Source organism: Kryptolebias marmoratus, linkage group LG10 (genome assembly GCF_001649575.2).
Source record: "Kryptolebias marmoratus isolate JLee-2015 linkage group LG10, ASM164957v2, whole genome shotgun sequence".
Classification (NCBI taxonomy): domain Eukaryota; kingdom Metazoa; phylum Chordata; class Actinopteri; order Cyprinodontiformes; family Rivulidae; genus Kryptolebias; species Kryptolebias marmoratus.
Genome location: NC_051439.1, coordinates 19,155,805 through 19,178,183, shown reverse-complemented (window position 1 = coordinate 19,178,183; position 22,379 = coordinate 19,155,805). Strand labels below are relative to the sequence as shown.

General features: G+C 42.6%; 5 protein-coding genes across 7 annotated transcripts in view; 2 read left to right on the top strand and 3 right to left on the bottom strand.

Annotated features, from left to right (window-relative positions):
- The window catches only part of LOC108241759 (zinc finger MYM-type protein 4), a 19,432-nt gene extending 19,289 nt beyond the window's left edge, over positions 1-143 (bottom strand). The window contains exon 1 of one of the 2 annotated variants that reach the window (XM_025008017.2): positions 96-143. The gene's annotated coding sequence lies outside the window, so the exon portion shown is untranslated. The remainder of the gene's footprint in view (positions 1-95) is intronic. The other variant, XM_025008016.2, reaches the window with a different exon arrangement.
- The window catches only part of adprs (ADP-ribosylserine hydrolase), a 7,191-nt gene extending 2,730 nt beyond the window's left edge, over positions 1-4,461 (top strand). Inside the window, exons 2-8 of the mRNA XM_017426102.2 lie at positions 1,354-1,422; positions 1,867-2,132; positions 2,590-2,686; positions 2,758-2,965; positions 3,066-3,253; positions 3,382-3,482; positions 3,754-4,461. Coding sequence (XP_017281591.1) covers positions 1,412-1,422; positions 1,867-2,132; positions 2,590-2,686; positions 2,758-2,965; positions 3,066-3,253; positions 3,382-3,482; positions 3,754-4,103 — 1,221 coding nt within the window. The 5' untranslated portion in view covers positions 1,354-1,411 and the 3' untranslated portion in view covers positions 4,104-4,461. The remainder of the gene's footprint in view (positions 1-1,353; positions 1,423-1,866; positions 2,133-2,589; positions 2,687-2,757; positions 2,966-3,065; positions 3,254-3,381; positions 3,483-3,753) is intronic.
- Positions 4,189-13,260, bottom strand: zmp:0000001267 (b(0,+)-type amino acid transporter 1). 2 transcript variants are annotated; one of them, XM_017426101.3, is made up of 6 exons: positions 11,180-13,260; positions 6,796-6,929; positions 6,442-6,571; positions 5,306-5,430; positions 5,126-5,213; positions 4,189-5,043 (listed from the first exon to the last, which is right to left on the bottom strand). In XM_017426101.3, exons 1-6 carry the CDS (start codon positions 11,876-11,878, stop codon positions 4,813-4,815), a joined length of 1,407 nt encoding a protein of 468 aa, XP_017281590.1. In that variant the 5' UTR covers positions 11,879-13,260; the 3' UTR covers positions 4,189-4,812. The 2 variants fall into 2 exon arrangements, with proteins under 2 accessions (XP_017281590.1, XP_017281589.1); XM_017426100.3 differs by lacking the exon at positions 11,180-13,260 and adding an exon at positions 8,250-8,990.
- A 149-nt stretch (positions 13,261-13,409) lies between these two features.
- utp25 (UTP25 small subunit processor component) lies at positions 13,410-19,615 on the bottom strand. Its single transcript, XM_017426106.3, has 12 exons — positions 19,450-19,615; positions 19,015-19,054; positions 18,264-18,456; positions 17,967-18,182; positions 17,629-17,717; positions 17,122-17,532; positions 15,984-16,200; positions 15,706-15,908; positions 15,374-15,556; positions 14,811-14,920; positions 14,346-14,591; positions 13,410-13,711 (listed from the first exon to the last, which is right to left on the bottom strand). Exons 1-12 carry the CDS (start codon positions 19,548-19,550, stop codon positions 13,456-13,458), a joined length of 2,265 nt encoding a protein of 754 aa, XP_017281595.1. The 5' UTR covers positions 19,551-19,615; the 3' UTR covers positions 13,410-13,455.
- Positions 19,616-19,769: 154 nt separating this feature from the next.
- grxcr1b (glutaredoxin and cysteine rich domain containing 1 b) lies at positions 19,770-21,945 on the top strand. Its single transcript, XM_017426146.3, has 2 exons — positions 19,770-20,860; positions 21,374-21,945. Exons 1-2 carry the CDS (start codon positions 20,453-20,455, stop codon positions 21,413-21,415), a joined length of 450 nt encoding a protein of 149 aa, XP_017281635.1. The 5' UTR covers positions 19,770-20,452; the 3' UTR covers positions 21,416-21,945.
- Positions 21,946-22,379: the final 434 nt, after the last annotated feature.

The following is a 22,379-nucleotide window of genomic DNA, read 5'->3' as shown; positions in this document are numbered from 1 at the left end:
CCCCCCCCCCCCCCCCCCGCATCTTTAGTGTTAGAACCACAAAGGGCTGAAACTGAAACAATTTCCACACACAGAACTGTAAACGAAATACCTACCTACTAGTCGGATCTGCAGGTTTTGGCCTCTTTCCGTAACCAACAAAAAAAAAAAACGAAGCCCGAATCACGTGATCGATGACGTATACACGATTGTATGTATTTACATATAAGTGAATATCTGTAGTAATCACTAAAGATGTCACATTGTTTCGAATTTAGAGAGACAGGCTCAGCTCTCGCACTGTGTAACAAATCATCTTCCTCAATAAAAATATAATAAATTACCCTCAATTGCTTAATTTGTTTAGTTTAGCAGTTCATAAACACTTCTGCCCCAAGGAAAAATACCCTTAGAATGACACTATATGTACATAAGTTACAATTTGATCTCACAATAAACATGAACTGGGTATTTAGAGGCAGCGTAATTACAGACTGGTAGTATGTTGTAAATTAGACATGATGTTTTGTTTGTTTTTTTAATCCATAAAGGTCCATGTTCAAGCAGCACAATCACAGCCTGATATCAGACAGAAATGTCACGATATTAAACAACACCTGACAACGCAACTCGGACAAAAAGGCGACCACAATGAAGCAGTTTGTGCAGTTTCTCTTTACCTCAAATCTCTGTAATATAATCCAAAACAGTTCTTATGGACCATATCTATATATCTGACATCGATCCCTCGCAATAACTTTTGCATTTCCTCATAATGGAATATGTTTTTTTTAAACTTTCACTCCTATTTGGTTGGTTCATTTTTCTCCTTTAAAGAATATAAAAAGTCGACTACAGAACAAAGTTGCGCGGTCCTCTAGCTCAAGCAACGAAATCACCCGGGAAGGCGGCAACATTCCTAACGGTTGTACGCGATTCGACAAATACAATGTCAGTCAAAGCAGAAAAAGCATCTGATTGGTTCACTCAACTTAGCATCAGAATTTCATTGGACAGTTGTCTGAGCGGTTGGTTACCTTAGTAACAGAGAAAAGAAACGAACGTGATCGACCGTTTGTCTGATGGCGAATATTTGCCTTTTTTGTTTTTGTAAATTTTAATATTTATTGGTGTTTAACTAATAATTTATTGCTGCTACAAGATGGCTCCTGTAAGTGTTGATTTTAGATTTAAACTTGAGGTGAGCTGAGTAACGGCTGGTTTACCCGACGGAAATTCAGAGTTCAGTGATTAGAGCAAATTAAATGCACTTGTTTCATACACTTTGGACTTCTTCTTTTTAATTGAAACTGCTCTATATTTATCTGAACGTTCTGCGGAATATAAACTTTCTCTTTTTTCTCAACCTTGCAGGAACAACAAAAATGTGCGATGCATCTCCTGTCCAGCAGGGGGCAGACATCACAAATCCATGTTTTTACCGTAAGTTTTAGTGTAGGTAAGCAAAATGGCGTCTTGAGTGGAAAACGTAAAGAGTAAAACTATTACTTAATAATTAATAGATAACTACATTTTGTGTAGCGAATCACAAAATGTAAATGGACGGGACATATCTGATTTTTAATTTGTCATTGATTTAAAGGTGTAGCGGTAAAACAAATGCGCATGCGCATATCTTATCAAACGTTCGGTAATGGAAAGCGGTTTTGTGTAGAAATACGAAACCTAGAACGCGCGCACTCTTCGTTATCAATGAAAATTGTTTCTTTTTAGCTCTATTTCTTTGATCAACAACCCCGGAACCTTTCACCCGGGTTTGAAACGGCTCACCGTCCCCGGAAGACGATCGGAGGAGTTCGTTTGTTGACATTTTTATAAACATTAATTGTCGTTACTTGAATTGTTTGTTTGCCTCTACGTCGGCAGACGGTTCGCTGCACGTCAGGTCGGCGGAGCTGCGGAACGTTTTTCCCCTCCCGCGGCGGGTGCGGTGGCCATGACGGCGGTGAGGGCGGCCGCAGCGGCGGCAGCGGCGGCGGGGACCCCGGCGTCTTTGTCCCGCTTCAGGGGAGCGCTGGTCGGGGCTGTGCTCGGGGACTGCGTCGGCGGGGAGTTCGAAGGAGCGGAGGAGGTTCCCATGGAGAGCGTGGTGCAGCATCTGAACAGCCTGGACGACGAAACGAAAGGAACCGGTCGGTGCACGAAATCCTTCTGGTGTTTATTAGCAAAGCAGCTGCGAGGTCTATTTCAGAAACCCGGGGCAGCACTTTATTTCAGACTAGCTTTAGACTTACTTCATTTAAACGTATAGTTTTACTAAGATAACCAAGCATAATGACAAAAAAATTAGACTGATTTAATTTTATAGCACAATAGAAAAGCATTGAAGTCACTCAGCAGAATCTGGAAATAATCAGAATGTTGTGAAATAAAAATATAAGATGATAAAGATATTTTTGACCAAAATAGAAACTTTGTTTGACAAATGGAGAGTAATTTAATTAAAAATGTCTTCAAAAAACTACTCCCTGGCTCCCCGAATGCAAATTATACACAAATAAAGGCAGGATTCGGTGCTCCAAAACTCTAGATTAAAACAATAAGTGTGATGTAAGTTGATAGTGATGAGGTGCTGTCTGTGTTTGTCAGGAATCCTGGAATACAGCGACGACACGGCGATGACGCGATGTGTGGTCCAGTCCCTTCTCGGCCGGGCTGGGTTTGATGAGCGGGACATGGCTCGCAGGTAGGCGAGCGGTCACCACCTCTCTGACGCCACGGATTTCAGGTCCGAAACCTCACGTCTCAACTTTGCAGGTTTGCGAAGGAGTACAGCGCCTCGCCAAGCCGTGGTTACGGTTCTGGAGTGGTCCAGGTGTTGAAGAAGCTCTCCTCCCCTCAGATAAAAGACGTGTATCAGCCAGCAAAAGACCAGTTTAATGGTCGGGGCTCCTTCGGCAACGGGGGGGCCATGAGAGCAGCCCCCTTTGCGCTGGCCTTTCCTGACTTGACTGACATTAAGAAGGTAACAAATCACTGACACGAGTGGAGCTGCTTTAGATGACTCATTTTAGGCTGGTTTTGAAAGATTTTCTATAACTTTTACTTTGTTTTTTTGTCTGCAGTTTGCCCGTCTTGGTGCCATGCTGACACACTCCTGCTCTCTGGGTTACAACGGCGCGGTGCTGCAGGCCTTAGCTGTCCATCTTTCCCTGCGGGGGGCGCTGGATTTGCCCCAGCAGTTCATAAACAGGCTCATCACAGAGATGGAGGAGGTGGAGGGCGACGAGGCGGCGCTTCGCGATGCCAGAATGTGGGTTTTTCTGGGATTAATACTTTCTTTTTAGCTCCGTTAGAACATATCTGATCATTTTTTTGCTTCAGAACATGTGGAATCTGAGGTTTATTGTCAGAAAACATGATTGGTTTGTTATTTTCCAGCTTAAAGGAAGCAGAAAAGCCGTACTGCGAGCGTCTTCACAGGATTAGAGATCTGATGGACCGAAGCAAAGTCAGCATAGAGGAAGTTATTGCTGAACTTGGTCAGTAACTCCTCACATTTTGTTTAGGTTTTGCATGTGTCTTTTCCTGTAATAATAATAAGTGTTAAAACAAATGTTAGGTACCCTTGAGCCTCTAAGTTAATTTAAAAGCCGCAGATCAAAATGTTTCTGCCTACAACTCAACATGTCCTCAACCAGACAGAGCAAAATTATCTCTGCAGCAAAATTTAGATCTAACCTAGAAGATTCCTCCACAGTTTGATCTGATTTCTTCTTTTCTTTTTGCCTAAAACTCCTGGTGTTCCTGCAGGAAACGGCATCGCAGCGCTCCACTCCGTTCCCACCGCCATCTTCTGCGTCCTCCACTGTCTGCAGCCTCGGGAAGGCCTTCCAGAGACCTACGGTGGCCTGGAGAGGACAGTAGCGTACAGCCTGGCCCTGGGAGGCGACACGGACACCATAGCCTGCATGGCCGGCGCCATCGCAGGGGCCCACTACGGCATCGAGGCCGTCCCTCCGTCGTGGATCAGGTGCTGCGAGGGGGCGGAGGACGCCGACGTGAGCGGCGGGCTGCTTCACGCCCTCTACCACCGAACGCCGCAAGAGGGCAGGAGCTGCGAGGACAAATCTGAAAACAGCGCAGAGAAGAAAACGGATTGATGCCCCCAAGCTGGGTTGGAACAAAAAGACTCAAACATCAGAGACACTCGGACATTTTCCGATTCAGACTTTTTTCGTTGAATTGTTCGGTCAAAGAGTCATTTTTGGATCTGTAATTTTATTGTTTGAAAGCCAAACTAACAAGAAATGTACATCTTTTAGAGTTTTAGTTTAGAATCGGACACATCTGATAAGCTTCTTTGAACTTAAACATAATAATAAAACCCTAAAAAGTACCGTGTACAAGCTCCTGTGTTGCTCTTGTGATGGAAAACGTTTTGTCTTGAAAAATCTTGCACTACAAATTGGCCATAAATGTTTTATCCTTGTGGTGGTTATTAAAATCTTTTAAAACACATCTTTATGACTGTTTGCTTTGAATTTAGGACCACAATAAAAAGTTAAAATATTTAAATAAAGTGTTTGTTTGGGAACACTTTATTTAGGAGTGGGAAAAAACCTGCAAACATTTCACTTCCTGGTTGGCTTTAAACAAACATAAAAAAATAGAAATTATGGATGCAATATTTCTGTAAAATCTTTACAACAAACTGAAATTGATATCTGTAGTTCACATATTTTTAACATAATCTAATAAAAGTTAAGTGCATCTGTGCAGACAGAGTCCGTATAAACATCTGAGTGGTTCTGGAGGCGGTTCTCCCAGCTGGTTCTGGTTCTCTGCACCACGTTCCACACGTTGAAAACGTCACAGGCTTTTTTCTGCTGGGGCAACCTCCAGGAAGAGCTGCAGGAACACGGTCACTTTGCTCAGCAGTCCCGGGCAGAGCTTGTAGTGGATGAAGGGAACGTAGATCGCGGCCCCGCTTAAGATAAATAAAGTCACGTAAAGATACTCGATCTGAGGGTCGTCTATGATCGGTGCCAGCACCAGAAACACGGCTGCGATGAGGACCAGGATGGGGAGGATTATTGGAACCTGTGGAGACAGGAGTGGTGACACAGTCTGCTGTGTGGTTTAATCATCAACATGTAAAAGAAATCAATTCAGTGATACTGACGCTGTACGGTCTGGGGAGCTCCGGCTTCTTGATTTTGAGATAGATGAGTCCGGACAGCGTGATGGCGTAGAAGATCCAGGCTGTGAAACTGACAACAGCAACGCAGAGACGCGTCAGACAAACGCAAAAACAGAAGTTCTGTTAATTATAAGATTTAAAAAAGGCAGAGGTAAAATCCACCTGAAGAAGTTGACGATGCTCTGAAAGTCTCCGGGGATCAGCACGATCAGGGAGACGATGGTGGTGAAGATGAGCGCCGGAGACGGAGTCAGGCGGTGGACGTGGGCCATGGACAGAATATCTGGCTGCAAAACAAACACAAATCTGACTGAAACGCTGCAAAAGATGCAAATTATATATAAAAACATGGGCCTTGATCTGTAATAGTGCTCTGTGACTTTAGGTAGCAGCACGTTGTACAACGTCGACAAAATTTACTAAAAAACAAAATGCAAGAAATTCCCCCACAGACAAGAAGATTTTGGTAAAACATGAAAAAATCCGTCCCTCTTTGGAGCTCTGTAGCTCAGACAAACTTTGTCGCAGAAACATCATTCAAACTTTAAATGGATCACAGAAAGTTGGACTTTACATGTCTGAAATGGCATTTTGTCATCTTTTACGGATTTTACACAATCACAGCTTAAGTTTTATGATTTTTGAAAAAAAAAAAAATCAACGTAGCTGTTTTTTAGCTGTTTGAAGTTTTCAAATCTTTTGCAAACAAACTCTTTTAACTCTCACTTTTTTTAGCACATACATACATTATACATCAAAACATAGGCCTTTTTGTCTTCATTCACCCAGTCTGTCTCTCACTGATATATAATTTACAGCTTTCCTTTAAATCCTCCCAGAATACAGAGTACGCACACAAGCTTTTATAGACTTGGTATATATTAACTCAAAATATTCTCCTCAAAACTGAAAGTGAAGTCTTTTTAACGGGTCGGATCTCCTACATTAAACACCGTAGAAACATAATAATTCACATGTGTGACCATAGGAGTCTTCTGCAGCTCACAGTTAAAGAAAATTAAAAATACAACATACGGTTTTCACTCAGCAGCTGGTTATTGTTTCTGTCTGTCTCTCATTATCTTAGCAGTCAGGGAGTAAGAGGCAGTGCGTGGTTACCATGGTGACTTTAATAAGCCACTGGCAGCTGCTTCAAATACAGCTCATACATCTAAATGTAGGCCTTTTTTTCTCAGATTATCACAAAGCTGATGTTGGAGCTTCAACCCTTCGAAGTTTCTGGGCAGATTATTTTTTTAATCCAAACAATCTTTGTATGATTCCGTAGAGGCGGTTACCATGTGTCCTTCTCTGGCCGCCACAAAACAGACCCGACCCCCGCTGAAGAACGTCCCGTTCAACGATCCGAACGCAGAAAGAGCCGCAGCCACCGACATGATCCAGCCCCAGCTGCCCAACACCTTATTCCTGCCAGAGAAATAACAATCAAAAGGTTAAAAAAAGGACGCTCGTTATACTGATAACTCAAGTCTGAAGACTCAAAAAGTTAAAATAAATCAACAGCTGCTCACACAGCTGTCTATCAGTCTCTGCGTTGATGAATTGGTCTCTGCAGGAATGGAGAAACTCGAACTGTTTGGGAATTTAAAAAGCCAGCTTTGCAGAAGGTTGGAAAAGACGTGCGCTCCTACCCCCAGGTGACGGCGACGGCGTTGGAGGTCATCAGCTCCTGAGGCGTCATTACGGCCAGGTAGCTGACGTTCACCAGCAGGTACAAGCCTGTTACCAGAGAAATGGCGATCACCAGCGCCCTGGGAAGGTTCACCTAAGAAAATACGAAACAGAATAAGGCGGCAGTTTTAGTTGTAAAAGACGGAACCATAAAAGGGGATCCATCTTGAATTTGGTTGACCCCAAAAGTTAATCAGCTGTAAATGTTTTACCTCAATTTAAAACAAAGTTGTGCAGTTGTGTAAAATGTATGCAAATCTCATAAACCTAGATTTTCCTAACAAAGGAAGACACAGCAGATAACATATCAGGTGTTTAAGAATTTCTGCAAATCTTTGGAAAAATTAAAGTCGAATGGAATTTGATGGAAGCAACACCTCAGAAAAGTTGAGACGGGGCAACAAAAGGTCGTAAAAGTACGAGGTACGAATAAGAAACATCTAGAGGAGCATAAGAGAGGCTAAATCTGTCAGAGGTTCACCAGGCTGAGAAAAACTGTCTAAAAATAGTGGAAGAATTTCAGAATAATGTTCCTCAATGAAAACTGGGAATATCCCATCGTCTCCAGTTCATAAAATCATCAAAAGATCTGAAGAATCTGCAGAAATCTCTGAGGTCAAAGGTCAAGGCTGGTTCTGTTCTGCTCAGGAACACTTCCACAGATCATCGTCTGTAAACACAGTTCACCGTGCCATCCACAAACGCTGCTTAAAGCTCTATCAGGCAGAGAAGAAGCCAGATGTGAACAGATGTGTCTCCTCTGGACCAAAGAGGAGAACTGTTCTGAGGTCAGACGGGTCCAAACCATCCAGCCTGCCTCTCTGATGGTATGGGGGTGCATTATTGTTTATGGCACTGGCAGCTGACACATCTGGGACGGCACCATCAATGTAGAAAAGCATGCACAGGTTTTAGAACAACATGTGATCCCATCCAGTCAACATCCTTTTCAGGGAAGGTCTTGCATATTTCAGTAAAACAACACTAAACCAAGTAATGCGTCCATTAGAGCAGCAGGGCTTCACAGAGGAAGAGCCTGAAGTCCAGACCTCTCACCAACTAACAACGGTTGGTGCATCATGTCACAAAAAGTCTGGAAAAAGAAAACAAGAATGAGAACCTCAACAACTGGCCTCCTCAGTCCTCATACGTTTACAAACATCAACAAAGTCCCAACTTTTCCAGAACTGGACATCCAGTGTTTACTTTCTGAGAGTTTTGTTAAAATCCGTCCAGTGGTTTATGAAATAATTTGCTAACATGGCAGAAACACACACACACACACACACACACACACACACAGACATCTTTATTATTGGCCTTTCACCTTCAGGCAATAATGATAAAGCTTAAAGCATGCACTGGAACTGTGAGGTTAAAACCATGTTTGCTTTTGGATCACCTATCCTCTCACCTCTGGTCTCTTCAGCTCCTCTGTCACATAATTTAGGTTGTACCAGCCGGCATAAGACCAGAGTCCTTGATAAAAAGCCATTCCCAAAGCACTCGCAGAGTACCGAGTCCCTTCAAATGACTTCTCAACTTTTAAATTCTCCTCGATCACAGCGCCGTTCTGGATTATCTCCACTATCCCTCCGAGGGCAATCACTGTCAGCGTTACCACCTTGGCCACCAGGAAGACAACTTGGACTCTGACAGCAACGCGGACGTTCAAGATGTTGATGGTGGCTACGACCAGAATGGCGACAGCTGCGGAGCATTTCACAGCCAGCTGTGGAGGCTGACAGCCAGAGTAAAAAGGCGCCATCACGTACTCAGCGATGCTGATGGCCATCGCGGCGATGCCGAAAGGCTTCACCAGCAGGATGAAGGTGACTGCTGCGAAGAAAGCGGGGCAGGGCCCGTAAATCCTCAGTATGTAGATGAACTCCCCACCAGACTCTGGGATGATGGTCCCGATCTCGGTGTAGGACAGAGCCGCGAACATGGCGACAACTCCAGAGAGAGCCCAGATCACCAGACTGGCCCCGGGGCTTCCTACATAGGCCAGAATGTACTGAGGGGACATGAAGATCCCAGAACCGATCATGGTTCCAGAAACCAGAGCTACACCTCCCGTCAGGCCGATAATGCGCCGGATTCTCAGGGTTTCTTTCTCTGCCATGACGCCCGCACTAATCGGCCACACACACACAAAATAAACACCAAGAAGCGTTAAAACTCCTTTAAACTTTTACGAGCGAAACAGTGATTGGTCAGAGTGCAGAGACGCCTCTATAGTTTAACTGTAGTTGTACTGTTTTACACCCAGCTGTTGATAAGAAACTCTTTATGTAAATCTTTATCTGCTCCTCGGAGCGAGAACTTTATCACACACTGACCTTCGCACCTCTTCACTCAGCGGGATTTAATAAAGGTTTAGCATTCTCAGAAAGAATGCAAATCATTAAATAAAAATCTTTAATGCTAGAATTTTGGACTAAGATCAGTTTATGTTGGTCAAACCTTTAACCATTACTAGTTTGACCATTGGTCAAACCAGTTTTGTGCTGGTGGCCATCTTGAATTGAGTTAATCAGTTGCAGATGTATCAGTTGTAGTGGTTCATGAGGTGTTTTATTAACAGACAATCAGGGTTGTAAATAAAGCTTGGGCAGAATTCAACATCTAAATTTGGCTGAAGAAGCACAGTTTTAGTAAGTTTCTTACTTCCGGTCGTTTCAGCTCCTCCGTTAAATAATTCAAAGTGTTCCAGCCATCGTAGGACCACAAACCCTGATAGAAAGCAAAGCCAACGGCGCTGACACCGACATTTGTTCCCTTAAAAGAGTCGTCGAAGTTCTGGGTGTTGCCCTTGAGAAGCATCACCACCCCTCCCAGGATGATGACCACCAGAGCCACAGCTTTGACTGCCATGGTGACCACCTGGATGCCGGTGGCCAAACGCACACTCACACAGTTGATCATGGCCAACAGCAGGATCACGCCTGCAGCCACGCACTTCAGAACCAGCTGTGGAGGGGCGCAGCCGCTGTAGAAGGGGGCCAACACGTATTCTGCACAGCTCAGGGCCATTCCTGTGATGCTCATCGGCCTGACGACGAGGATGAAGCTGAGCACAAACATGAAGGCCATGATTCTCCCAGCAGTCCTCAGTATGTAGACGTACTCGCCTCCAGACTCTGGTATGGCTGTTCCCAGCTCAGCGTAGCAGAGCCCCCCAAACATGGCTATCAGCCCACAGCTGGCCCATATAAGAAGGCTGGCACCGGGGCTGCCGATGATGAGCAGGACGTACTGGGGGCTGATGAAGATCCCAGATCCCACCATGGTCCCAGCGATGAAGGACATGGCTCCAAATATCCCAACTTCCCTCTTCAGGCTGAGCTTCTCTGCCATCGCTGGACGGCCGGCGCTGCTGCTTTCTCAGAAACTTTGACGATGAAGGCAGCGCAGTCTGTCTTTAACTGGCAGCTGTTAGGTAACGTCAGACTCAACAGGCGGGAAAAGCAGACAACAAACGGAGGCGTGGCCAAGCGGTTTGACTTTGCTCGCCTCAAAAAGTCCCCTAATCGTTAACAGTTCATAAAACGGGATAGTTGCGGTTTCTGGTGAACGACACGTGCGGCGTTTCCACGGTAACAGCACTTATTCAGCAAAATCTAGACCACAACACGTTCAGGTGTGTGTCAACACAACGCCAGGGAGGAAAGACATCAGCAATGACCTCAGAGAGGCAACCAATCTGGGAAAGGTTAAAGGTCATTACCAAATTATTTGGAGTGAGAAAGATGTCCATCCAGTGGTTGCTTCATGAAAGTTTTATTGAAAACCATCCAGTGGTTCATGAGATATTTTGCTAACAAACCAAAGCGAGAATCTCACACAATGAGCAGTATTTGTTGGGTCAGTTGGTTGTGGCGGCCATCTTGAATTGAGTTGGCTCCAAAAGTCTATCAGGTGCAGGTGTTCATCCAGTTATACAAACTTACGTAGTTCCTGAAAGTTTCATTAATATCAACAATTCATGAGATGTTTTTCTACCAGGCGCCGTTGTGGATCAGTCTCAGCTACTACCACACTGAATTACAGATCAATATCTGTAGAAATGACTGAGTTGGAGCCGTAAAAAGAGTGGGTCAATAATCCTGCACAACCATGAGGTCGTACAGAAGACAATTACTGAGTTATTGTTGCTAAAGTTGGTTTTATACGGCTTGTTGGAATAAAAAAATGCAACTTATGTAACTGTGACTTTATCTTATCCATTCTTGTTTATACCCACATCTAAACCAATAACCCATAACGTATACAGTCTCAGTGTTTTCTACAGCTTCCTGTAATCTGTGAACGGAGGATCAGCTGATCTGTAAAGCTTCTTACCTCGGGACGTTTCAGCTCCTCGGTCACGTAGTTCAGATTGTTCCAGCCGTCATACGACCACAGTCCCTGGTAGAAAGCGATGCCGATCGGATTGATGCCGACGTTTGTGTTCTCAAAGGCATCTTCGAAGCTTACACTGTGGCCCCTGATGAGCATCACCACCCCTCCGATTATGATGACCCCCAAGGCCACGACTTTGGCCACCATGAAAAACACCTGCACCGACATGGAGAAGCGAACATTCAGGCAGTTCACAACAGCTAGGACTATAATCGCAGCTGCAGCCACACACTTCACCACCAGCACAGGAGGGGGGCACTCCGAATAAAAAGGAGCCACAACATACTGAGCGAAACTCAGGGAGATGCCAGCAACTCCAGCTGGTCTGACAAAAAGCACGGAGCTGAACACCAGCATGAAGGCGACGACTGGGCCCGAGGTCCGGAGGATGTAGACGTACTCTCCTCCCGACTCTTTTATAACCGTGCCCAGCTCGGCGTAGCAGAAAGACACCATTATCACCAGCACGCCGCAGCAGGCCCAAACCACCAGGCTGGCTCCGGAGCTGCCGATGGTGGAGATCACCGTCTGTGGAGACATGAAGATCCCAGAGCCGATCATGGTCCCCCCAATCAGCGACACGGCTCCCATCAGCCCCACTTCCCGCTTCAGGCTGAGCTTCTGCGGCTTGCCGTCCATCACCAGGCCGGAGTTTCAGACCGTCTGCTGCCTGCCAGCCTAAACGGCGAAGGGAAAACCCTGTAATTGTGTGGGCAAAGTCACTATTGCATCAACACATGGAGTTAATAATTACGTGGTTCATGCAACACACAAGCATTTCTTAACAGATAAGTGGTGTTTAAATGTTTTTGTCTTTTGTTAGTCAGAGATGTGCAGAAATCCAGCCAACAGATGCTTTGTCTCGTACTTAAATTAGGTTTATCTGGATTAAAATTCCTAAAAAAGTTAACCACAAGAGCCTGACATCCTACTGGAAGACCAATACTGCCGACATAATAGTAGTTTATAAGAAGTCCTGCGCCTGCAGCCACATGCTGAACACACCGAAGACAAAAAGGTCCAACATGGACATCATTTGTTTCACATCATGCAGACCTGCGGCAGCTCTGAAATACAAAAAAAGCATTTTCTGCAAAAACGTGACTGCTGAGTGCTGATTGCCTTCACTGAAATTAACCGACTCGTTGAAGCTAAAAGAAGCAGAACACTGGCTAAAAGCTAAAAGAAACGAGAGGTCAAAGCCAAAAGTAGGTGTAAGCTAAATGCATCAAAAGGATCGCTTAAAGCAGCAAAATGCTAGCTGAAAGTAGCAGAACAGTAGCTAAAAGTCAAAAGACAAAAACAGAGCAAGTTTGCTAAAGTAGATTTCAAAGAGAACAATGTTTTTAAAGGTATAATTGAAAAGATCCTAAAGGTTAACGTTAAGAATTCGCTGGTTCCCAATCCTTTCAGGTTGTTTTAGAGAAGGATCTGACCAGGAGACAAACCTTTAAAGTACTAACAAAATTTATTAAGAATTACATGAAAACCCACCGAGCAGATCTGCAAATCCAGAGACGTTAACTACGACAGCATCAGGCTGCGTCCAGCTAGTTTTCTGTCCCTCTGGTATTTATGCAAAAGTTCTGATTCTGGTTCGGACTTGTCATCTTATATCCTCACTATTTTCTTATCCCTCAGTGGATAAGGAAATAGAACTTCTTCTCCTGCATGTTTATCACCTGCACCCCGATAAATAAAGAAGGTCATTACGTGCACAGCTAAAAAGCACCAATTATGCAGATAGTGGACTGCAAAAACAAAAGTTTTGTATCTTAAACTCACGTCTCTGCAGTTTAAATGTTAGAGATAATTCCTATAAGTTGGCATCAGTTAGTATCTTGAAATAATAATAAGTTTTTAACATTTAAATACCTTAAAGGGTTTAAAAATCCACACAGGACTATCAGCTGAGATTAAATCCTTTCACAGAGTAAAAGTATCTTAAAGGTGCTTTTGGTTCATTTTTTATTTTAATGGAAGCAACGATTCCCAAAATAAACTGTTGGTTAATCTGTATTTATTTATGGCAGATTAAACTTGATAATAAAAACTATAATGACTGATCATGAAACAACTAACAGACGACATGTTTATAAAATCATTTACTTTATGACCTAATGTTTCTGCTTCAACACGTCAGACGTGCCTGAAAGAGAAAGTGGAACAATTTAATGATATAAAAGCGGTTTTATTGTTTTATTTATGTTACACCATCAGGAGGCTTTGTCCTCCGCCCCGGTGACAAAAAGGTGGACGTTCTTGTTGGAGTGCAGCATCTGTCCGGCCCGCTGCGCTCCGGTGATGGCGGCCAGTTTGTGGGCGTCGTAGCGGGAGTAGAGCGCCGTGCACGTCCAGCTGGCCTCCTCGCCCTGACCTCCCGCTGCCAGCATGTTGCACACCTCGCTGTAGAAGTGGGGGAAGGTGGGCAGCCCGTAAAATATCAGGTTCTGGATCCCTTTGATGGTGTACCTGCATGGGAAAAAAATAAAAACACAAGAAACTGAAGCGTTTCTGCAGGATTTTATCTGTCAGAATTACTCTCATCACAGTTTTATTTCAGGTAATGATGGTTAGCAGGAGCAAAATTAGCTAATTTATTCATTAAAGTCTTCTGATTGTTTTTAATATAGTTTTCAGTTGCAGTCAGCTCATTGTTGTGATGCCAGCTGATAAAAACAAAGTCTTCAGGAGTCTTGCGCAGTTAAAGTCGCCCTTTTCCAAACAGGTTTTAGTTGTGAATTTGTTACGTTTGTCCCTTAGTTCTTACCTGGAAAATCTGCACCACTTAACAAAACATTAAATATACTGACCTCACACAGTTAGGAGTTAAATAAACATTAAAGAAATCTTATTTTTGATTGGGATTATAACTTTAGGACTCTCTGAAATGTAGTTAAAGTTGTATAAACTGGTGAAATGTTAACTCAAAGTGGTTATAAAGTCGTGACGTGGAAGGGATTCCAAGAATAGTCGCATCAGAGCAGTTATCAGCGTTGAGATGAATTAATTAAAAGCTTTATGTCCAAAATCATCAGCTCCACTGTCTGACGGGACAGCTTATTAACCACCCCGCTGCACCTGCGGGTCATCAGAGCGAACTGACCTCTTGTAGAAGTGGAAACGTTCGGTGAAGAGCAGGAACTGCTTCTCTCCTTTCTGGAAGAAATGCCGCGCTCGAGACACCTCCGACTTGCTGGAGTACTCGCAGATGCAGGCGAAGCTCATGTCGTCCTTCTTCATGTGGTTCCGCAGCCGGACGTAGTCGAAGTAGGACGGGACGTAGATCAGAGTGTGGGACATAATCGAGTCCTTGTACTGAGGCAGAACTTTGTCGATGAAAAACTGAAACCTGCAAACAAGCCGCTGTTGTCAGGATTTAATCAGCTGCTGCTCTTATTCCGTCTAAAAGCCGATGAATCAGGAACAAAAAGATTCACCTCGAGGTTTGTGCACACAGAAAAAGGGAATAAATGAAGATTTATGACTCTTGTAAAAGGAAACATGTAATTTTAAAATATCACGATTTCTGAGTCAGAGATAAATACCAAAATGACGTCAGCAATCTTACCGAGCGTCGTGATCGATGAAGCTGTCGGAGGAAAACATCTGAAAGACGTGAGGCAGCTGGACCAGAACCAGGCAGATGGAGCCCGTCTGGGGCATGTTTTTAGTGACGATCTAGGGTCAAAAAAACAAACAAATCCAGGAAACGATTCAAATTTTAAATCTGGACTTCACATGTGATTATAGATGCTTATGTTGTCATCATCCAGGTAATCTGGGTCTTTAAATCCAGTTTGAGGAAAGATTTATTAACCAAGGATTAAGGATTAAGTCAGAAATTATAATTTTCTTTCACTTTACGACTACAGACTGTTTAGCCTCAGAACGAACAAAACAGCCGCTGTTCTAAAACGATTATCTACAGGAAAAGGTTTGTGCGGTACCTGAAGTGGCTTTAATGCTAAAAACTAAATGTTTTAAACGCCACATATCAACACGAACTGACAAAGCAAAACACGAACGACTTAATTTACCAGATTAGTCCCGTACAAGAAGGTAAAAAGTGAAAACCTTTAAGAGATCTTCTCCGTTTTAAGTCCCGGGGACTGTAAAGCGAAGAGCATCTACCTGTCCTCTGTAGTTGGCGCAGTGTTTCGTCAGGATGTTGTTGATTTGGGGGTCCTGGATGGAGCTGAACACCAGCGTCTGCCTGTAGTGTCTGGCCCAGTTGTTCAGGTTCCACATCCTGACCCTGGAGAAGTCGACACCGTGGGAGTCCAGTGGCTGCAGGTTCATGTGCTTCATCACGTGCTGGTGGTTCGGGGGGCGACAAAGACACAGACAAACCGCAGCTGCAAATAAAACTCTGCGATCTGGATGGTTTTTTCGCCGTTCGACAGCAGGTGGCGCCACATCCTCTCCGAGGTTTGCCCGGACGCCATCATGCTGTGTGAACTCACCAGGATGTGTTCCCAGTTCTGCATGAGGTAAACGTCCACCTGGTCCAGGACCAGCAGCTCAATGGACGACAGGAAGTCGTAGTCTCTCTTCTTCTCTCCTTCCGCTCCCAGCACGGTGCGAAGGCCGAGCGGAGACGCGACGATGATGTCCGACGAGTAAAAAGGGGCGTAGAGACGCACGTTGCCCTTCACGATAGACAGACCTGGGAAGGAGAGGACACTCATAGGGAGATAAACTCAAAATGGCGGTGAGGAGGTTTTGTTGTTGTGAACTGTACCGATCCGGAAGTGATCGTCCACGTTGCCTGAGAAGATGGCGTGATAATCGTCCGGCCTGCGCAGGTTGGGCGGCTTCTCGTCGGCCTCCTCTCCAAACTCCTCCTTGAACTTCTTCTTGTTGCTGACTACGATCTTCTTGCCTTTAGACTCCAGCAGGCTGATGAGCGTGTGGACGACTTGCAGGGCGCCACCACGAAACGGAACCAAAATCAGAACCTGGCAGAAAACTCGATGATTACAATCTGCAGGCACTTGTCTTTAAATTTGAATCAAACTGTGATTTTTAGCTGAATTTAAACACCTACATGTATATTTTGTTTTTAAATCAATAGATTTAAACTATATGTTTATTTTACATGTGGTGTTTAAGCTTTAAGGTATAAATTAAATAAGAATCAGTGTGACGTAAACACAACAATCTGGTCTTAAACACCCCAAAAAACCAAAGAGAAGATTATAAACTTCAGGAGGCGCTACAGGACCCCCAAACACTAAACTAACAGACTAAAAAGCAGCTTTTTTAAAAACCTAAAGCTATCCTGGCATCAAATTCTGTTTAATTATTCAAAACACTGAGATACTACAAAACATGCACTAATCTTTATGAACGTGCAACTTTGACTGCTTAGAATCAATTATTTTAGTTTTATGTTTCTGAATATTACTGTTTTAAAACCTAAATTCAATAGTTTTTCCTGAGAGGCTACACAATATCTTTACGACCGTCTTCTGAAGATAAAAACTTCAAACCCTGAAGTAAATTTCAGCTGCAGGTGTTTCTGTTTAGAGCAAAACTGCGGTGAAACTATCAGAAATTAACATTTTGATACCGCAGATCCACTTCCTTCTGTCCGTATTTGCAACTTTTTGTCCTCCAAGATAAATTACAGTAAATCACTTTAGCTGCATTCCCTTAAAACATGTTATTGACGCACATTTCTGTGAGCTCTGGAGCGTTTTTACTTGTATCATAGAACCACTAAAACATTCAGAGATGATTGTTTTATTGATCTGATTCACTGTTTTAGGTCACAGTTAGATCCACCTCTCATTATTATCACAGAACCTGTTTGAGGGTCTCAGCTGGTGGTGCAGTCTGTGTTTCCAGATGAATCTACGACCGAATCGGTGTTTTACCTTCGGTCTGGTCAGTCCCTGGTCTCTGGGTTCGTCGAGTGGCTCCGCTCGGGCTTCAGTTTGAGTTTTCAGCTCTCTGAGCTGCGCGTTGTGAGCCAGGATCCTGGAGTTGGACTTCAGGACGTGGTTGAGCACATGGAGGCAGTATGCTCTTCGGACCTGTGGCAGCTGCTTCATGGGGCACATCTCGGAGTAAAACAGGTCTTTGTAAGAACCCATGAGGGTCAGAAGCTCCAGCTGCAGAGGGCTGATCTCTTCAGGTTCTCCTTTAGGATTGAGGGACTGGTTCAGATCCTTCCAGCTGCTCTCTAAAAGTTTATGGAAAATCGGCAAATTTGCATCTTTCTGTGGGCCGATGGAGCCAAACTTATCTAAAGGTTTGACGCAGAGAAGATTCCCCAGTTTAGGCCACTAAAGGAAAGAATGCAGAGAAACTGTGAGAACAATTTATTTTAAAAAAAGAAGAAGAAGGAAGCTGATTATTTCACAGGTTTGTGTGTTTTATACCGAAATCTGAGTTTTGGATTTGCTGCCAGATGTGATGTTTTCTACATCCTCTTCAGTGAGTTCTGTGTCCAAATGCTGTGAAAACATATCTGCAAATAAAGATGATTCAAAAGATAAAATATTAAAAACATATCTGCAAAACAAGATCATTAAAAAGATAAAAAATATACTGTAACTTCTTCATGTTGTATATTTTATAATGCTGCAAACTATTTGCTTGATTTGAAAAATAAGACCCTGGAAAACATATTTAAAACAATTCAAAAAACAATAACAGTTAATAAATCAAACAAAAAACTTATTTTGTTTCTATTTTAACAGCTCGTTTTCTTTCTTACCATCATTCTGGTTTTGTGCAGAATTTTCAGCATCATCATTTTCTCCTTTCTTCACAAAGTTTGTCTCCAAACAGAACTCGGACTCATGTTCCTTGTCTACAAACTCATCCCCTGCTGCCTTCTCCTCCTCCTCCTTCAGCTCCACATCTTCATCTGCAGGACCTTCATCTCCACCTTCATCTTCTTCACTTCCATCTCCAGCTCCGTCGCTGCCCTCTACATTAATCAGAAACTCAGGTTTTCAGTCTAAATGTTGTCAGAAGAGCTTTAAAAACAAAAACAAAACTAAGAACTCACCGTCCCCAAGAAGCTCTACCTCCTCCTCTTCTTCTTCATCAGAGCTGTCCTCGTCTTCGCTCTGGACGTCACCTGTGGGTTGATTAAGAGTTGAGAGAAGCTTCTGATAGGCTGTCTTTTGCTCCAGTTCTTCTTCCTCTCCTCCGTCTTCGATGTCATCAGCCTCAGCGTCAGACTGTTCTGGACTTGATGGCTACAACACAGACAAGAACAAAACTACTAGCTGACTAAGTTCTCCAAACTGTCTCAGAAAACACAACAATGACAAATTTCAGACAGACGAGCTCTGGGATGTGTTGATTTAGTACTGTTATGTGACGACTTTTGAAAAACTGATTTGGAAAGCTGCTGCTGCTGTTGATGTTTTTTTCAAATCAAAACTCTGTCAGGATACGAGAAACGTCAACGTTTGTGAGTCAAAGTGGACAGTTTATAATCTCTGCAAAGTCTGAGAATAGGTTTGCACATGCTGAAAACAAAAATCTTCTGATAAATCTGCACAAGAGGCAGAAATTACAATAAAATCATATTTAATACAATCATTTAGTACAGACAGTATGTATCTTAGATATATATTACAAGCTTGTATAAGTATGCATCACTTAAAACAGAATATTTGACTTGTCAAAGTACCATTCCAATAAAATAAGTAAAATGCGCGCACAGAAAACATTTTTTCGGACAGTAAAGAAGAATATATTGTAGTGAATTATTTATTCTGTTAAATATAATGTATTAAATATCTACTCACCAGTTCCATTATTTCAGTCCTCTCAGGTCTTTCCTTTACTCTGTGAAAACAACAATAAAATTCAGAATAACAACTGTTTTATTACTGTTAAATTCGCATGAATAAGGTTTGTATTTACAGTGATATGTTATCATTTTTATGCTGAGAGTGTTTTATCGGTATTTACTTTGTTTACATTTTTCTAGCACAGATACACCAGAGTTGGAAAATTATTGAGAGTTCCTGTAAAATAAACTCAAACCAATTTCAATACCTCTACGCTATGTTTTAGTAAAACAGCTATTTATTATTATTTTAGCTTTAAAACTTCGCTACTTAACCCGATTTTAGTCGCAGCGTTTGTGGCGAAAGTGCGAGCTAGCCACTGAGTTAGCTTGTCGGCTAACTCCAAATAGAGCTCCTTTAAAACAGCCCGCGTTCCGCTCAGCTTCTTACACATCGTGAAATGGATGCTCCTCTCCAAACTCCTTCAAGTGTTTCTTTTGTTTTTTGGTTAAACTTGAAAAGAGTTGCCTATTCTGCCTCCGCTTCCCCATGTTGTGGTTGTTGTTGTTCACACGTGCGTCCGGCGCCGGCGGCTTCTTCTGCGGTTGTTCTGTATCGGATGGAGCTCCACCGCCACCTATAGGCGGAGGCAGGAAATGTAGGCTTGTGTTTGGCGGTGAAGAAGTGGAAGGTTTTTTGGTCATCTTACTTTTTTTTTTAATTAATTCAGTCAGTTCAGAACAGTTATAAAATGCAGACATAAATCATGACAACAGAAAGTTAACAGCTCAATAAGAAAATAAAAACTCCTTTTTAAAATGTGCTTGAAGGTAATTTTCTTCTCTAATTTTTTGGCAAAACGTATAGTCTTGAATACTGAGAAATGAATTTAACTTTCAACAAAGAAAAGCGTATTTGTGTATTTCCCTGGCTGTGGACTGGAACTGAATAAACCAGCTGGTTAAACTGAGGTGTATTTATTAATTTTGTGTCTAACTAAGCTGATAATATCAAATAAAAAACAAAAACAGGACATGTAAAACCCTAAATAAAATCAACATTGCAGTGTTTCCCACAGGTCTCAGCCTTATTTCAGAACCAAATAACCACAAGGAAGATGTCTGTGAAGAAGGCCATAAATTATCCGGTGTTTTGGGGGATGATCCCTCTGGTTTTCTGGCCTGTCAGACCATAAAAGATCAGACGTGAGGCTTGCAATAACCTTGATCAATTATTGAACACGGTAATATCAACTTACTGTTTGCCCGTTTTAGCTGTTACCATAGGAGCAGCTCATTCATTATTGAGCCTTTGGGAGTGTAGTAGTTGTACTCGGGGTATTTTTCGGCTCATTTTAGCACTTCGGCGAGGATATTATGGTTTGACAGCTCCTGAGTTTCCTCTGAATGGGAAGCGAAACATGTGAGTCATCCTTGGGTTTCCTTGGGTTTCAATGGAGGGGCCGAAACCGAAACAGGAGAAAGAAAAGGCCGGGAAAACCGTCCGGTTCAGAGTCGCGTCCGCCAACAGCGGCCGGGTCCTGGCCGAGGTGTTCAAGGATGAAAGGACATGGTGCGGCTCGGTTTCAGAATCGGTGGACTCTGACGGTACTGGCAGCTCAGAGGCGGAGCAGGTCAGCTCGCTGCCCGCCAGCGAGGCCAACCGGCACCTGAACGGGCTGCAGGCGCACGCGGACGGCGGCGAACCGGACGACCTGCTTCTGTACGCCAGCGTCAAGAGGGATATGCTGTTCAGCAACAAGAGGATCAACATCTGCAGCAAGAACGGGACGATCCGGGGGGTGAGGAACAAAGTGAGCGCAGGACAAGTGCTCTTCAACAACCTCTCTAACATGTACTCTGTAAGTGCACAGACCTTTTAAACGATTCTCCTAAGAGCTCACAGCTTGTGCCCTTAAGTGGTAAACAGTGCTGCACAGAGTGTGCATGAGCAGTTGGTATCTTACCTGCAACAGACAGCAGTCCGAGTGGGCTAGGATCAGAGAATCAGGGAGAAATGCTCAAGAAAGGGGAGCAAATTTCATCCATTTAAAACAAAACAAACATCATCGTAGTAGATTGTTACATGGCACCAGTTTACATTAAAGTTGAAAATTTGCATGTCTAACAATTTTTCACATTAAAAACAACAGAATAAACAAAATTACTACTTTTCACTGTAAAGTTAATTCTAGTTTAAAATACGATTCGCTCATTATTAGCCGTTAGTTCGACTCCTTCGTAACAGTGTCTCCCCGATTCTCCAAACAGAGATCGCTCTGACTGCTGTCTGCTACAGGTAAGATACTGGCTGCTCAGAACTTTCAGCATTATTAAAAACATTACGACTTTATAACTTTTATTATTTATTGCAGGGTTCCCATCGTCAGAGGAGGTGGCCCTGGGAAAAGGAGTGAGAAGTTTAGAGTTTCAACCAGTTTTGTTTTTTTTTTTAAACTTGCTGCAAAAATAAAAAAAAATGAAGGACCAAAACGTTACAGATTATAAGAAAAAAAACTATTTCTGTTCATGTCTTTGAAATGAGGTAAAATCCTACAAAGTTAACACTTCAGAACGGACTCTGTGACTTATTATTTTGTGTATTTTTAGCTTTTAAACTTCTGGATTTGTTCATTTATGTTACCTCATGATAAAAAATAATAATCTAATACATAATAATAATAATTCAAATACATCATTTCAACACTTTCTCATCTCTGGGCTTCCACAGATATCTGTGTTTTTACGATCACCCTGATATTAAAGATTAACTGACCAAATGTTTAATTTTAATCATAATTTCCAACATTTATAAACCTTCAAACCTGCTGAAATTACATTTAATACAAATGTTGTGGTTTTAATAAAATGTTTCACTGAAACTAAAGAAGTTTCTGTAATGTTCAGAGGTGTTTTTTGTATTTTTTATATAAGATGTAAATTTAAATGTGACCCAGAAGGTTGTTATGATTTTTAATCTGATTATTGTGACATTTTGTAATTTGTTTCTGTTAGATTGGATGTACTTCATGAACCCTAATTAAACCAATGTTTTCATAACCATCATGGCTCCATCTCTGGGTTTTTGCCAATTAACCCGTTTTTGTGTTTGCTATCTTTTTTTTAACTTTTGTACGTTTTTCTTGTTTCAAAGTTAAATGTTAGTAGCTGTGTGTGTTTGGGTTTTTATTAATAGTTTTTAGCTGTTTTAATACAGAAAAAAATCATTTAAAAGCTGATGGTAGAGAGTAAGGCATCAGAAATTCATGCTAGTTATGTTTTTTTTTTAAGTTTGAGCTATGTTTGTTCTAAATTATATCTAATATGTCACTGCAACAAAGGTATTTGATATTTCTATGTGCATGATTTGACATGTTACAT